This window comes from Spermophilus citellus (genome assembly GCF_964194105.1).
Source record: "Spermophilus citellus genome assembly, chromosome: 13".
In the NCBI taxonomy this organism is placed as follows: domain Eukaryota; kingdom Metazoa; phylum Chordata; class Mammalia; order Rodentia; family Sciuridae; genus Spermophilus; species Spermophilus citellus.
The window spans coordinates 58,321,047-58,337,247 of record NC_138193.1 but is presented as its reverse complement, the minus strand read 5'-3'; the positions used below and the strand labels follow the sequence as shown (position 1 = coordinate 58,337,247).

The 16,201-nt window shown below is 38.4% G+C and overlaps 1 protein-coding gene across 1 annotated transcript in view; it reads left to right on the top strand.

The window, feature by feature from the left end:
• ANTXR1 (ANTXR cell adhesion molecule 1) overlaps positions 1-16,201 on the top strand; it is a 225,371-nt gene that overhangs the window by 11,484 nt on the left and 197,686 nt on the right. Inside the window, exon 2 of the mRNA XM_081264451.1 lies at positions 16,024-16,095. Within this exon, the coding sequence (XP_081120577.1) occupies positions 16,024-16,095 (72 nt within the window). The remainder of the gene's footprint in view (positions 1-16,023; positions 16,096-16,201) is intronic.

Here is a 16,201-nt window from a genome sequence, read left to right as displayed (position 1 = left end):
ATTTTTAAAAGAGAGAAATGTACATGGAAAACTCCAGGATTTGTCCTCCAGTGTCTCTTCCAGTGACCTTATCTTCTTTTCCTCATCCCAGATATGCAATAAGATGAACCCCTCATTAATAAGTACCTGGAGGATCCCTCTGGGATATGGCTTTCCCAACATTTGATGGCATAAGATTGTGATCAGAATCATAACCATTCTGCCACTACCCACTACATAAAAATAATGGGAATATTAAGTTTATAGAAAACGTAGAAAATAAAAGTGAAGAATCTTGAGTGTAAGTTTCCAACAGTCACAATCACCATGGATCATACTAAGCATAAATAAATGTGAGATATAGAGATCATTGTTAACAGGACAGCCAAACGTTCTGATTTGTCCATGACAGCAATGGTCTATTTTTATTGTCCCAGAGTAATTAACAATGCCCTCTTTAATTCTCAGAAGTATCTCCATTTGAATTTTAAATTAAATGGTCTTCTTGAATATTAACTGTCATACAAAATATCAAAGAAATAAAAAGGAGGAGGATTAAAGGCACCTTGAATACTTTGTTCCATTAAAATGGGGAACTATGTCAGTACTCTCAGTGCCATTAAAGTGACCCAATTTTAAACTTTTCCTGGAATCCCTACTCCCAAATTCCCATAATAATTAGTGAAAATTCTCTGGTACTGCTCACTATCTCAGACCCAACACTGAACCGTAACTGTACATTTCCTGACCCCTCCATGCGGGGGCAGCATTGCACAGTGGTTAGCACAGGGTTCCACATCAGGAAGACTTTATGAACAGTGTTTGGAACCAAGAGTATGAACTCTTAAGACTAAACCACCAGAGTTCAAATCCCAATCCTACCACTTAATAGCTGTGTGTCCTTGAGCTTCTCAATGTGTACTTAGCTTCCCTGTGAAGTCAGTTTTCTCATCTGTAAAAAGGGCAACAGTAGTATGTATTGCATAGAGTCCTGCTCAGAACAGAGCAGGTCACAATGCTAACTGTGATGATGACATGGCAATGAATATAAAGTGCCTAGAATAATTCCTGCTGCATAGTGAGTACTCAGTACATGGAAAGTGTTGTAATCATCAATCTTTGTGCATTACTGAGAACCTACTAGGTACTCAAAAGCATCTGGCTGAATCAATAAATAGCAAACTCTAAATAGGTCCAGCAAGATAAGAACTAAAATGTTTTAGCTGAAATAAAGGCCTTGATGATTTTTGGAAGTGTTATTTCAGGGAATCATATAAGCCCCCAAACTAAAACTGAATAGGAGGGGCTCCATGAAAACGAGAAAGTTTGCAACTTTGGAAAAAGAAGCTAAGCATAGACAGCTTCTCCCTCCTTTGTCCCCCATTATCACCTAAAACTGACCCATTCTCCCCAAAGAGAAGGTCTTAGGATGTGTCCAGGGGAAGCCGATGTCCATAGGATGGTGGCACTGACTTGCAAAACACTTATAAGAAATGACACTAGAAAGCAAAACAGTGGACTGAGTCTGAAGGAGGTCAATCAGAGTTGACTTTCAATTCTGTTGCCAAGTTATAAAAAACACGGAGAAAAAGATTTTCAAGGAGTAATATTCCATTGTTTATATATACCACATTTTCTTTATCCATTCATCTATTCATCTGCAACCAACCTAGATGTGAATTTAGGTTTAGCTATTGTGAATTGTGCTGCAATAAACATTGATGTGACTGTGTCCCTGTAGTATGCTGTTTTAAAGTCCTTTGGGTATAGACCAAGGAGAGGGATAGCTGGGTCAAATTGTGGTTCCATTCCCAGTTTTCCAAGGAATCGCCATACTGCTTTCCATATTAGCTGCACCATTTTGTAGTCCCACCAGCAGTGTATGAGTGTATCTTTCCCCACCACATCCCAACACTTATTGTTTTTTGTATTTTAATAGCTGCCATTCTGACTGGAGTGAGATAAAATAAAATCATGGCATTTGCAGGTAGATGGATGGAATTAGAGAATATGATGTTAAGTGAAGTTAGCCAAAACCGAATGCTGAATGTTTCCTCTGATATAAGGAGGCTGATTCATAGTGGGGTTGGAAGGGGGAGCATGGGAAGATTAAACAAACTCTAAATAAGGCAAAAGGGAGGGAGGGGAAGGGGGGGGTGCAAGGGGGTACAAAATATGGTGGAATGAGGTGGACATCATTTCTCTAAGTACATGTATGAAGACACAAATAGTGTGAATATACTTTGTGTACAGAGATATGAAAAATTGTGCCTTATATGTGTAATAAGAAGTGTAATGCATTCTGCTGTCATATGTAACAAATAAGAATAAAATATTTTTAAAAAAAGACTTTCAAGGAGTTTCAAGAACAGTCCCAAATCTGGAAGTAAGTTTGAAGTAAAGAGTGGGACACAAGAGGGACGAGACCATCCCGAGGAAGCCCTGTTGCCATTGTGCTTCATTATATGGAAGCAGCTGCGTTGGATGGCAAAAGGGGAAGTTAAACCACAGAGCAGACACCTATGGACACCAGGAATCTTCATGAGAGTGACTCTGTCCAGCATTACTGAGTCCCTCCCACAGATCCTGGGCCTCCTGAGGAATGGGAGAGTCCTGTGTTTGATTATGTGGCTACAATGGGGATAAGGAATGAGGCCCTAGCCTCAGTACAGTGCAATGTGAATCTGGGGTAGAGACCACACAAAAGAAAAAGAAAAAAAAGAAAGCCCTACATAAGGCAAGCTGGAATGGTGTATCCATTTCCAAAACAAATAAACCTTGCAAAGAAAAAGTTCCTTTGTGAAAATAATCAAGGTCAGTTCCATTCCCCATTCTTCCCTGATTAATAAAACAACATAAGCTCACTTAGTCATCAAGACCAATGCCTATTCCCTAAATTAAGTTCTTGGAGAAGTATATAAGTATGAGATGATGCAAAGAAACAATATAATTTGTATGCACATATAAATATATGTATATTAGATACATACATATCAAATGATATGCATATACATATGTACATATCAAATATAGTTTGGAGCTCAGTGACACCTTTCCATATACAAGGATTAACAATAGAGCCCACAAAATTTTAGTAAAGTAAGTGATTTAACAAAACTCTTGAGGTAAAAGAAGAATGTATTAATGGAAAGCATTTTCAGTAGTTAAAAAAAAAAAAGGTCAATTATAGAACCATGTGATTTCATCAAGGTTAAATAAAACAAGAAAACTGTGAAACACGTTAAAATATGAAATGAGAAGACAAGGAAACCTAGAACAATTCAGGAAGTATAAAATAAGATAGTCAGTTTTTAAAGTCACCTGAGAAGCAGTCAAGAGCAGATGGCAATGCAGAAAATGAAATAAATGATAAAGGCACATTTGAGAAATTCTTATAATTTGAACAGGAAACGGAAACTGATTTAGTTAGATAAAAGTGATGAGAGAGAAGATGATACATAGAGAATGACAAAAAGAGATATTCAAAATTACTGGATATTTTTGCATTGTGCAAATATAGTCTAGAAGAAACATTCAAAGAGAACTTTTCTGATTTTAGAAAAAAGAATATAATGCTAAGAAGATGCATCTGAAGATGCAGATTGAATAGACCCACCAAGTAACAATTGAAATTAATTAATTTTAAGAGACTAAATAATAAAATATTACCTAGTGTACCTTTTTTATTTTAAGGACTAAAGAAGAATCATAAATGAGAAGAAAACCATGCCCTACAAAAACTCTTCAGTGTTAAATGGAGAGAAAGTGTGATTGATAAAATTCATCTTTTATGATGGGTAAAATTATTCTGGTGGATATACAGACTAACAGGTGTACCTAACCAAGTGTCACTTGCAAGAAAATATGAAAGCATTTCCAATAGATATGCATTCTTCTAAAAAGGAGAAGACAGATCATTTTCATCAAGACATTATTGTCCAAAAAGCAAATCAAGTTTTAAAAAGACATTTATAATAGTTGTCACATAAAAGAAGTGGTAATGACCATGGAAACCTTTTCAGCAAAAGTAGGTTTTATTAGTATTTTCAGTAAGTGTTGAGTTGACAGCCTCTTTAGCACACATGAGCAATCTGTCATGAGAAAGGAACAAATTTAAAATGAGATTTTTGGAGAAAAAGCCTACAGTGTTTCTGAATATTCAAATATATTGGCAGCAGTGACTGCCCCACTGAATATTGCAAAAATCAGATCTAGTTCATCTGAAGACAGTTTGAGAAACTTTTTCCAGAACTTAAGCAGAGGTATACAAAAATTAAAATTATGAAGAAAGAGCTTAGAAATACAAAGGATACCTCATGGATGTCAACAAGAATTCTATGAAGAGAGCCTTTATGAGAAATACCACAGAAAACAGTCATGACACAGATAGTTTTCCTGAGCTACAGAAAGAGCAGTCTTCAGATCCAAATGATGGATGAAGTACTCAGCTGATTTTTCAAAATGATCAATAATTGTAAATAAATCTTAAAATATATTAATAAATAGGGAAAATGTGCATTCTTCCAAAAAGGAAAATAAGAGGCTTCTCCAACCGAAAGAAAATGAGACTTGATTGGCTTTATTTTTTTTAAACTCTACAGTAAATGCTCAAAAGCCTCAATAATTATAATCTTGAGTGAAATATGTTTTTTAAATTCCTTAGCCAGCATTTCTCAGACATGCAAAAATTCACAATGTATGCCATCCACAGGCCCTTGCTGAATAAAATACTTGAAAATACTATATGTCAAAATAGAAAATATATTTGAAATAAAGTATGAGAAAAAGACATGGCATAAAAGAACCAGAAGTAAGGAATGGCCTTAGAAAAGTTAAGAAGTAATAATAATGTTATTATTATGTAGGAAGACACAAACCTTAGAGAATAGATTTTCAAAAGACAAAATGTATTCAGGATAGCAAAAAATAATTGCTCTTACATTTATACATACATGGATATGTAGTTTATTTTTAGCTTCCAAAATCCTCTTCTTCCTCCTAAGTCCAACTACTAAGTCCCCAAGTCTGGAACTCAGTAGTAATAATCACCCAATCTTGTTATTTTTAGACATCCCCTTAGTTAAGATTTCCCCATTTAGATTTTGCTTTTCCCTCACCAATAGAATCTGGGTGTTTGAGGGTGACTGACTTATCCTGGTGAGGAGATCCTTTGATTACAGACCAGTTGATTTCATGGAAAGTTCTAAGACATCTTCAAGGAACAGAAAATAAACAGGAAAAGATAGAGCATTTCTCAGTTTATTTTAGGAAGCTAGCACAAATCAGATGTCAATAGCTATCAAAGATAGTATGTTCACAGGCAAAACTTTCTACCAACTTTTGAATGTAAACTTTCAATCCTAAATTAAATACATTTCCAACAAAACTAGCAGTGTAGTAAAAGAATACTATGTTACAACCCAGTAAAATTTATCCTAGAAATGCATGGATGCTTCAATATTTAGAAAATATTTTAAGATAACTCACATTTATTTTGACTGCCGGAGATGAAAACCACTTTATCTCAGCCGAAATCTGAAAGATATCTGTCTGAATACTTCCACATTCCAGGGACAGAGAAGATATGAATAATAATTAATCAAGCTGACTTAATAAATATATTTTGAACCCCATGCCCCTCAGAGAATAAACTTTCCTTTCAAATGCCCATGAAATATTTATTAAGTCACAAAGAATGCCTCCATGTATATCCCAAGGCACAATTTTTTCCAGTTCACATTCTCAGTAATAAATAACAGGAAATGAGTGGCGAAGTACACTAAAACTTCAGTTATCAGGGCGGGGAAATATAGATTTTTTTTTTATATTAGCTTGTCATGAGAAAGACATGATAGTGGATATAAGGATAGCAAAAAATAGAAAGTAACTGTCTGGGACAGAGGTTGGCAAACTATGGCCTGTAGTCTGTTTTTGTAAATAAAATTTTATTGTAGCATAACCACATGCATTTGTTCCCCTACTGTCAATGGCTGCTTTTGTGCTGCAAAAGAACAGTTCAATAGTTGCCATGGAGACCGTAGGCCGGCCCCCATCAGCCTAAAATATTTACTGCCTGGCCCTTTAGAGAAAAAGTCCACTGAATCCTGGGCTGAGAACCTGTAACACAATAGAGAATGGGCTGAAAATAATGATACAAGGGTTAGCTTCATGAGTGTGGACCTGTACTGTCACCTAGGACCCTTGTTTACAAAACATTTGACTGAATGGGCTGCTAGAACCGTCTTGAAATTCTCAATACTTTTCAAAGAGGCCCTGCATATTTGTTTTACACTGGATTCTACAAATTATGTAGCCAGACCTAACTGATACAAAGAAACCCAAAGGAACAATAAATTTTTTAAATTGTGGCTTATAATTAAATACTTCCAAATTAAAACTATAATGAAATCATTTAGTCCTTCCTCTGCCACCTCACTGCATGGTCTGGTTTACCTTGATGTGGACACAGTCCGTAGGACAGTTGCCTCCCTGAAACCCGAACATGAATCTCCCATTCTTGACACCTGCCACCCTCTCTCTTTTCATAATTCTCAAGGAACAGAAGGGGCAACTGAGAACTCTCTATGCTTCTGTCTTCTTCCTTTAGCTAAAGAATTCAGGGGAAAAAAAATCTCCCTTTGGACAAAATCTTATTTCCAAACCACCTATCTTGCTGCAAAATCACGTTTTAAATCTCAAATATTAGCTTTTTCTTCTTTGCATCACTGCTTGGAACAGCCAATCCCCCACCTCTCCACTGTGGTCCCTGGCAGATGGATTCCTTGGACAGACATGGTGTGTTAGGTCACTTTCTGTACAAATGCCAGAGAAAAAGAGCACAGTCAAGTGTTAAAATATTCCCCCTAATATATATATATATATATATATATATATATATATATATATATATATATATATATATATTTATAAAAATGTTCATCATATTGCTGTTAAAAGTGAAAAAAAGGAAGCCATCCAATGTACAAAAAGGAATTAATGGTAATAATAATGTATGTATAACATGCAGATCTTGGAAATGATGTTTGGGAACATTATTTAATGAAAATTAAAGTCGTGTTCATTAACCATACTAACAGGTAAAAAGAGCAGGAATCATAACTTATAAGTGGACAAAGTGTACATGCCTAGAGGAAAAGTCTAGAAACTGAGTCACTATAATATGGGCAATGATTATACCTGCAATATGGGATGATAGGTGATTTTCATTTTCTACTCTTTGCTTGTCCCCTCCTGTTCCCGTTTCTAACAATGAACATGTTGCTGTAGTGATGGAGTATTTTAAAGTCCACTCCTGTAGTGCCCTCATTCTGAGTCACTTCCTCCTAAGTGATAACATCCGTAGCCACTCTTTGAAGGGAGGCAGAGTAGCTCTTATGGCCTCATCCTTGAATGTGGAGAGTGTGAGAAATAAGTCACTGCTGTGCACTCCATTATGGGAAATATCTTCTGGGCAACTAACCCATTGTCTGTGGGTAGTTTTTTTTTTTTAATTTTTTTTGTTCCAATTAGTTATACATGACAGTAGAATGTACTTTGACACACATACATAAATAGAGTATAATTTTTCATTCTTCTGGTTGTACAAGATGTAGAATCACAATGAATCGTGTATTCATATATGTACCTAGGGTAAGAATGTCAGATTCATTCTACTGTCCTTCTTGTTTTTTTGAGGGGAGTACCAGGGATTGAACTCAGGCCACTGAGTCACATCCTCAGCCCTATTTTGTATTTTATTTAGGGTCAGGGTCTCACTGAATTACTTGGTGCCTCACTTTTGCTGAGGCTGGCTTTGAACTCACAATCCTCCTACCTCAGCCTCCCGAGCCACTGGGATTACAAGTGTGAGCCACCAAGGCCGGTATCCTTCTTTTATATTGAATTTGCACCAAGAATACCAATAGTTGATATTAGGAAATGTTTTTAGGCTTTTCCTGCTGTGTGTGTTTATGTGTTTGTGTGTATGTGTGTGTTTGTGTTGGAAAAGGTAGAGTGGGGATAAAAGGAACAGATATTTTGTTATAATATTGTTTTGATGTGACTCATGGAAAAAAATACATGTTACATCTTAATGCAGCTCATAGGTGATGCACATAATTGACCAAAAGTTTCACGCAACATTGCTTTCTGTTTCTGCATGCAGTATATTCTGATATTTCAATTTTATTATTATTCTTCTTTAAGGTTGGCAGTATCCCACCAAACTGATTTCCCAATTCACAAGTAGATTGCATTCTGCAGTTTAGAAGTCATTGTTTTCAAAGCTATTATAACTAACCACTGACGAAATCCTTCACAAATCACTAGGGTGGGGCTGGCCATCCTGGGCTGGGGTCTCCACTACCCAGGAAAGAGCAGGATGGGTGGTCCCAAACTCCAGAGTACAGTGCTTGGGGACTAGATTTGGGGCTGGGCTGGTATCTAAAGAAGTTGGAATGGAGACAAAAGTCAAGCTCAACCTCTATGAGCAGAAGGGATGTTTGGCTGTGACCCCAGACAGTAACAGGAGGACGAAGGCTGAAGGCGTGGGCCGGCTTAGGGTTCCAGCCAGTTAGGGTGCAGTGTGAGGCCACATGGAAGGAGGAGGCCAAGGAGGAAGCGGGGGAGAGGGGCACACTAGCAGGTGGGTGCAACATCTCTGAACTAATTGTGGGTCCACTTAGTGACATGTGAGGCTGCTGATATATCCATGGCCTTCCCAGGTTGGCTGGGGACCTGTGTGGTTCATTGAGGTCATGAGTGACTTCAGCTGGGTGGGGCTAAGGAAAAGCAGGGGCTGACAGTTTTATAATTTCCACCCTTGGAGCTATTCTGCTTTTCTAGATTAAGAGACTCTGGCTGACGGTTGCAACTATAAGCCGCCTTCTTCCCTTTTATTATATTCAAATCTATATGCAAAAGAAAGGGGGAGAATTTCAAGCCAGTTTGGCCCATTTAGTCCTGACTCTGGTGTGGCTAATGGAAAGAGCCTGTGTTTTCTGAGGTGCTAAACCACAGAGAGGTTTGGAAACTCTTATAAACACAGAACGATGCATTTTTTTAATCCAGAAAACAAATCAGAATAAAATTTGGGGTTCTTTTTTTTAGAGAGAGAGAGAGAGAGAGAGAGATTTTAATATTTATTTTTCAGTTTTCGGTGGATACAACATCTTTATTTTATTTTATGTGGTGCTGAGGATCGAACCCAGGGCCCGTGCATGCCAGGAGAGCGCATTACCGCTTGAGCCACATCCCCAGCCCAAATTTGGGGTTCTTATTTTGCTCCTACTCTTTGCAAATTAGACCCTTGGAAATAATTGAATGTAATGCCTGGTTCCATGCAAAATTCCTCACTGGGAACACACAGTGAGTGCCATGTCACAAAACTTTCTTGACTTCTTACCATCTTCCAAACACTGGAGAGAGCATAGCAAAACAAAAATAAGTAAGAAACTCTGGCACTGCCCCCAGCAGGGACTCTCCTCAGACCACTAGTGAGGACTGGTGACTCTCCCTCCCCTAGGTGGTGAGTGAGATCTTCTGCAAAGGCACATCAGAAGACAGCATGAGAGGGAACGGACTCTGACCTGGAGTATTGAATTGAATATTAACCAAGTGCCCAAAATCCCAAGAGGAAGCCTGCACCTTCCACATCCTCCTGATATCCAGAAGACACATGGAAATCTTCAGGGACTACAACTGTTTTTGAGTCAGGATTTGACGACACCAAAATCAGAGACCTTTCACACTCACTGATTTCTAGAACGTGGCACTGTAACTGTCTGTAACTGTAGTTTACTCAGCAATTATGTGTTAAAAGCATTTCTGGAAAGAAAAATATCCACAACTAAGTCCAATGGAACATTTTCGAGTCTTATTTGTATTTGGACTCAGAAGGAATTTTTTGTTTCTATCTAACAGCTTGGGATGACAACGTCTGGGCAAGCCATAGCGTCTGAATGTATTATTGGGACTCCATAGCTAGAATTTAAAGTCATTAACTCTTAAATAGGCTGGCATGATAAATGAGATGTTTTATATAGTGTAAAGTGGAGAGAACCTGGAATTGGATTCACTCACTGCCGTTTCTCCAACCAAAATCTGGCTTCTTCCAGCTGCGACTAGGACTCCATTTAGGTCCTTGGGGTTGAGAAGACGCCAAGGGTCTGAATTACCCAGAGTTGATTATTCTGGGAATAGCCCCTGGGGCAGTTTCCAGACCACAAAGTTGTTCACAAGGCAAGGGAGACATGCATTATGCAGCAGAAAATTCAAACTGAGACAAAGTCCCATCATGTGCATCACCCTGGGAAATGGGCAGGAACTCTACCAGTTCCCATGACTATTTGCTAGAGGGTCAGAAGATGAGCTTTGATGCTTGAGGACTGTAAAGCTCAAATGTGGCACAAGGGGATGTATTTTGGTGAAGGCTTAGATAATTATGTAATAAATGATCACTTACATAATCACTTACACATACATGTACACATACAAAACAACAGACCTCAACATTGAGAATGAGATGGGAGAAGTCGGCCTGTCGGTACCATCCGGCCCCCAGTTTGCATCAAAGCTTCCATTTTCTTCTTGAGAAAATTTGGCACCTGCCCATTAGAAAGGGTTTTGATGACCTCAGATTAAAAAAAAAAAAATTAACACCCAGGACAGTCATTTGGACCTGCCTCTTTACCTAGCATCAACAAATCCAGTGAATCTCAAAATCATAAATTCTACATGTCAGTTGAATAGAATAGTGAAAATGAAATTAAAAAATTATTTGTTTTAATTAGTTATACATAACAGTAGAAAATGAAATGTTTTAAGACAAAATAAAGTGTGACTTTTCTTCAAGTGACCCTGTTTAATAAATCAAGGAATGTGAATTGATTGTGGGCTGTAAAATAGGGCCAATCCTTAGAATTAAGAAATTGTAATCCAACGAAGGGAGGCAGGAACAGTGTCCCAATTTTAGTTTGAGTTCCTATTTCATTTATGTTCCTCCCAGTAAAATTTCCATATTGCAAATCATCTCTACTAGTGAAGAAATAGTCACAGGTAGAGGAGGTAGTATGGGGGTTCCCCATTTATCCTTAGGCATCTTACCCTACTCCTCAAATTTCAAATTCTGTTAATATAGACCAAAAAAAAGCACTGCATTTCAAAAGTAAGTATGGATCTTGTTCAAGGAAATCTCTTAAGCCCTGTGCAAAGGAGATGTAGATTCTGGATTTAACTATGACTGCTGGACGGTCATGTGCAGCCTCTTCTAAGGCACCTGGACATTGTGGGGCCACTCACCTGCTAGACCCTCACCTAACATCCCCAGGACCAGAGCATCTACCCAATGGCTAAAGAAGAGCCTCCAGGACCCAGTCTTAGAGATTCAAAGCATACAAGGGAATCCTGTTCAAGAGGATGGCTGAGGTCCGGATGAAACTGTTTCTAATGCTTTAAAAGCCCAAGGCAAAGATCTGCATTTCTAGTGAGCTCTTGGGAGACTCCCAGCAGCCATTGTTTATTGAAGCCACTGTTGATGGTCAGGCAGACCCAGTCACCATGGAGCAATGGGAAGGCTCCTTAGTTTCACATAGAGTCACAGGAATTGTGTGGATCTGAATCCCAAACCCAGGTTGCTTACTCAATCCCAAACCCAGGTTGCTTGCTGGCCAACAGGTTGGCAGAGGACCAGGAGGCTTCCATGAGATTTGGGAGCTTGAGGAAAAATATGATCATAATTGACTATCAGACAGTGGTGACAGCACACGGTGCCCCGGGAACCCGAGGCAGGCTCAATGAGTCCCTCTCTGTTGGTCAAAAGCAACAGGTGGCACCGAGCTGAGTCTTAGACAATGAGTAGGAGTTTGCCAGTGGGGATAAGATTGTCCCAAACAGACGGTACAAAGGCTGCAAGAAGGGAACCAACAAAAGAGATTGCTGTACCTCTTGCTCATCCTGACCCCTGTCCCTTCTCCCCAACGCCTCAACCCATCCTCCATGGGCTCTATGGTGCTGCCACATGAATCTGCTCCATCCTCCCCAGTACAGCCTGGCCTGGCCTACTTCAGTGTTTCACGAGGGTGCTCTTTCTCCCTTGTCTTCCCCAACTCTAGCCATCCTTCCAGATCCAGGTCAAAGACTGTCCCCTCCTCAGAGCCTGCACAGACACAGCAAGCCATTCCCTTTTCTTTGTTTCAAAAGCACAGACCTCAACAGTACTTGTCCCGACATGTGACATTTTAATTTATCTGTATCCCCCGTTCCACATTGAGTTCTTAGAGAGAAAGCACTATTTCTTATGCATCTGTGCTTCTTGGGCGGCTCAATAATAGTGCTAGGCAATAAATTATGTTTACAACTTGAGAAATAGGAAATCCTCAGTATAATTCCCCTGTTGTTGCTGGTTATACCAAATACTATCTCAAATTAGACGAAGTAGGGTTTAAAATCAGTTCATAAAAATATAATTTTATTGAATATCTCTTATCTTTATATGGAAGGACCCAGGATTTTGATTGTCTACAGAGTCTTTTGTAAATATCTAGAACAATGTATACTCTTTTTTTTTTCTTTTTTTGGTACTGTAGATTGAACCCAGGGGTGCTTAACTACTGTGCCACATCCCCAGTCCTTTTTTATATTTATTAGAGATGGGTCTCACTGAGTTGCTTAGGGCCTCACTAAGTTACTGAGGCTGGCCTTGAACTTGCAATCCTCCTGCCTCAGCCTCCTGAGCTGCTGGGATTACAGGTATGCACCACTATGCATGGCCAATCTGTGTTCTTAAAAATATAATAAAAATTTAATAAATATTCAAGAGTTCTCTAAAATAAGTAACTATTAACAGATCTTCGCATTTGTTTTAGTGGTTTTTTAAAAAGAAATATGCAGTGTGTGTGTGTGTGTGTGTGTGTGTGTGTGTGTGTATGTGTATTCACAGATTACATGTTGATGGATATTGAGGTCATTTGTAATGCCTGTAATCCCAGCTACTCAGGTGGCTGAGCCAGGAGGATCACAAGTTCATGGCCAGCCTGGGCAATTTGGCAAGAGCCTGTTTCAAGATAATTTTTTTTTAAAGGGCTGGGGATGAAGCTCAACAGAAGAGCACTTTCCTAGCATGTGTGATATCCTGAGTCCAATTCCCAGCATTATTACCTCCTAAAGTTGGGGTTATTTATAACACTTTTCTGTGGCAAACAATGCAGCAGTCACCATCCTTATTACACAAGATCCTTCTGCACGTTCCTTGTTTCCACAAATGATAACCCTGGTCTTAGGAAATGCTTGCTTTGAACCACACTATGCATTCCCAAATGGCTCTCCAAAGGAGTTCCATCAATTCCCATGTCTATCAGCAATATAAGAGGATTCCATTTTCTCACCAACACAAATATTGTCAGACATTTTCCAAATCTGAATGGTGTAAAGCAGTATTTCACAATTGTTTATGCATTTCTATATTTACTAGAGGAGTTGAATATTTGTCATATGTTGATTTCCCATCTTTTTTGTTTTACATAATCATTTCAAACATCTTTCATTATTTTCTTGTCTTTTAACATATTTCTGATATCTTTTTATCATTCAGAAATTTGGGTGTTTCGAGTAAACTATATAATGCTTTTATTAAGAAATGATTTTTAATTTCCATACCTACTTTGAGAACCCCTGCACTGATATAAGGGCATAAGAACCATCAATAATTCTCACAGATTTTTTTAAAAAATTGTGTTTTTTCCATTAGATTTAAAATATATCTAGGGTTACATTTGGTAAGAAATAGGAATCTAACTTTTTTTTTAAATTTTAAAGAAAACTCTTTCTCACGGGATCTTGTGCCAGAGGATTTATTCTCCCTCCTAAATCTGAATTATCTCTCTTCCTCTGTAGCCAGATCTCACATAGGTTGAGATTTGGGCTCTGTCAGTCAGCTTTCTGTTCCTGTAACAAATACCTGAGAAAATCAGCTTATAAAAAGAAAAGGTTTATTTTGGTTCAGTGTTGGAGATCTTAGCGCATTGTCAGGACTACTTCCTTTTGGACCAGTGGTGTGGCAGCATATCATGGCAGGAGTAAGGGGTGGAGGAAGCTGTTCACCTCAGGTGGCCAGGAAGCAAAGAGAGAGGAGGAAGAGGCTGGGGTCTGACAGTCCTCTTCTAGGGCATGTCCCTGGCAACCTAATACCTCCCACTAGACCCCAACTCTTAAAGTTTCTACCCCCCTCCCAGTAGCACCAAGTTGAGGGCCAGTCTTCAACACTTGGACCTTTGGGGGAATCCCAGATCTGAACTCCAGCAGGCTGCCTATGCTGTTGCATTCACTTTCTGGAATGTTCTATGCCAGGTATACGTTATATTTGATAGGGAAAGCCCTTTCCCCTTGTTCTTCTTTTTTAGAATCATCTTGAATAGTTTTATACCTTTGATTTTCATTCCATTTTAAAATTAGTTTTTTAAATTTCACAAAATAATTCTTTCATTATTTTCTCTAGAATTGAAATTATAGGTTAACTTGGGGAAAGTCAGGCATCCTTAGCATATGGAGTCTTTAATTATATGACCATAACATACTGTGTCACTTTTTTCAGATAGGAAAAAAAAAAATCTCTCATTTCTGGATATGAGACAGAGAAAAATCATACTCTTCATAGAGATCCAGAGCTAATCAAAATAAGAATTCTTAGGAATACTGTATCCTGGGAAGAAGGACGTAAAATCTACTTTGCCCATATTCCTCTTAAATGTCTATAAAATAGTTTGAGACAAGGAAAACATAGCAACAAGTAACTCTGTAGAAATTAATATTGCAAAAAAGTAATCAAAACCCTAATGGGAATTATTTGAAGTACAGTAATAGAAGTAAAGTCTGAATTCAGCAATAATTAGATAGCAGGCAGAGATCTGGGGCTCAGCTGACACAGACCAGTAGGTGAAAGGAGGAAGCATCTCAGCAACAGGAAGGAGTGGGTTTGAAGACAAAAAGCTAATATGAACTCACTGTAGCAGACTGAATACAAGCCCTGCAAAAAACACACAGGAGCAGGACAGGGTGGTGCACACCTGTAACCCCTGTGGCTGGGGAGGCTGAAACAGGAGGATGTGACTTCAAAGCTAGCCTCAACAAAAGCAAGGCATTAAGCAACTCTGCAAGACCCTGTCTGTAAATAAAATGCAAAATAGGGCTGGGGATGTGGCTCAGCGGTTGAGTACCGGAGTTCAATCTCCAGCACCGCCTCGTGTCCCCACCGTCACCCCCCCCCCCAAAAAAGAAAGAAAACACATAGAAACTAAATTGAAGTGGTAGGTCATGTTAATAGTGAAACAGTAATCAGATTTAGGAAATAAAGAAGATCCTTTCCAGATCTAAAATCCTGTGATTCCAAATGTTCTGGAAAAACAAATTCCCTCTTTTCAGCAAGAGAATTCCTTTTTAATATAATAAAAAGCAGAATAGGTTTTTTTTTTCTTTACAATATGATGAATCACATTAGATTTCCTTAAACGTTTGACTGTCCATACCTTCCTGAACTCTACAAGTTAATTAATGATTTTTTTTATTCCTTGCTAATATTTTATTTAAGGATTTCACATCTATATTTACAAATGAAGCTGGACTCTTGGGAGTTTGTGTATCTTTGTTTATCTTTGTGTTGATTTCACTTAAAAGAACTGGAATAACTTCTCTTCTGCCATCAAAGAAATAATTTAAATAGCACAAAAATGATCATTTTGCAAAGATTTGGAACTGACCTATGAATCAATGTTTCTGTGTGGTTGTGTGTTTTTCAGTGCATGTATGAAAAACACATCAGTATATGGAGTAGCAGTGGGGATGGTGGAGATGGAGTTGGGAGAGTTCTTGAACAAAAATGTTAAGAACTCTAACAGGAGTCTAAACCGCCTTTTGGATAATTTCCAAATTTACCAAGATAGGGAGCCCTGCTAATGGATAAGTCAAATGTAAAATGATAGAATATGAAGAGAAATAGTACGAGGCGAAGACAAATGAATTTCTGAGTCAACAATACCTGTTCTGTCTTGCCAGGTCAGGAAGCGTGCTTCATCACTGGAATGAGATCTACTACTTTGTGGAACAGCTGGCTCATAAATTCATCAGGTGAGAAATGCAGTGCTTTGATTTCTCTTATAGTTCTCTGCCATGAGTAAAACCAGTCTGTCTGCTGTTGTGCAAACTCCTAACCACTTTGGGGATGCTTTTTGAC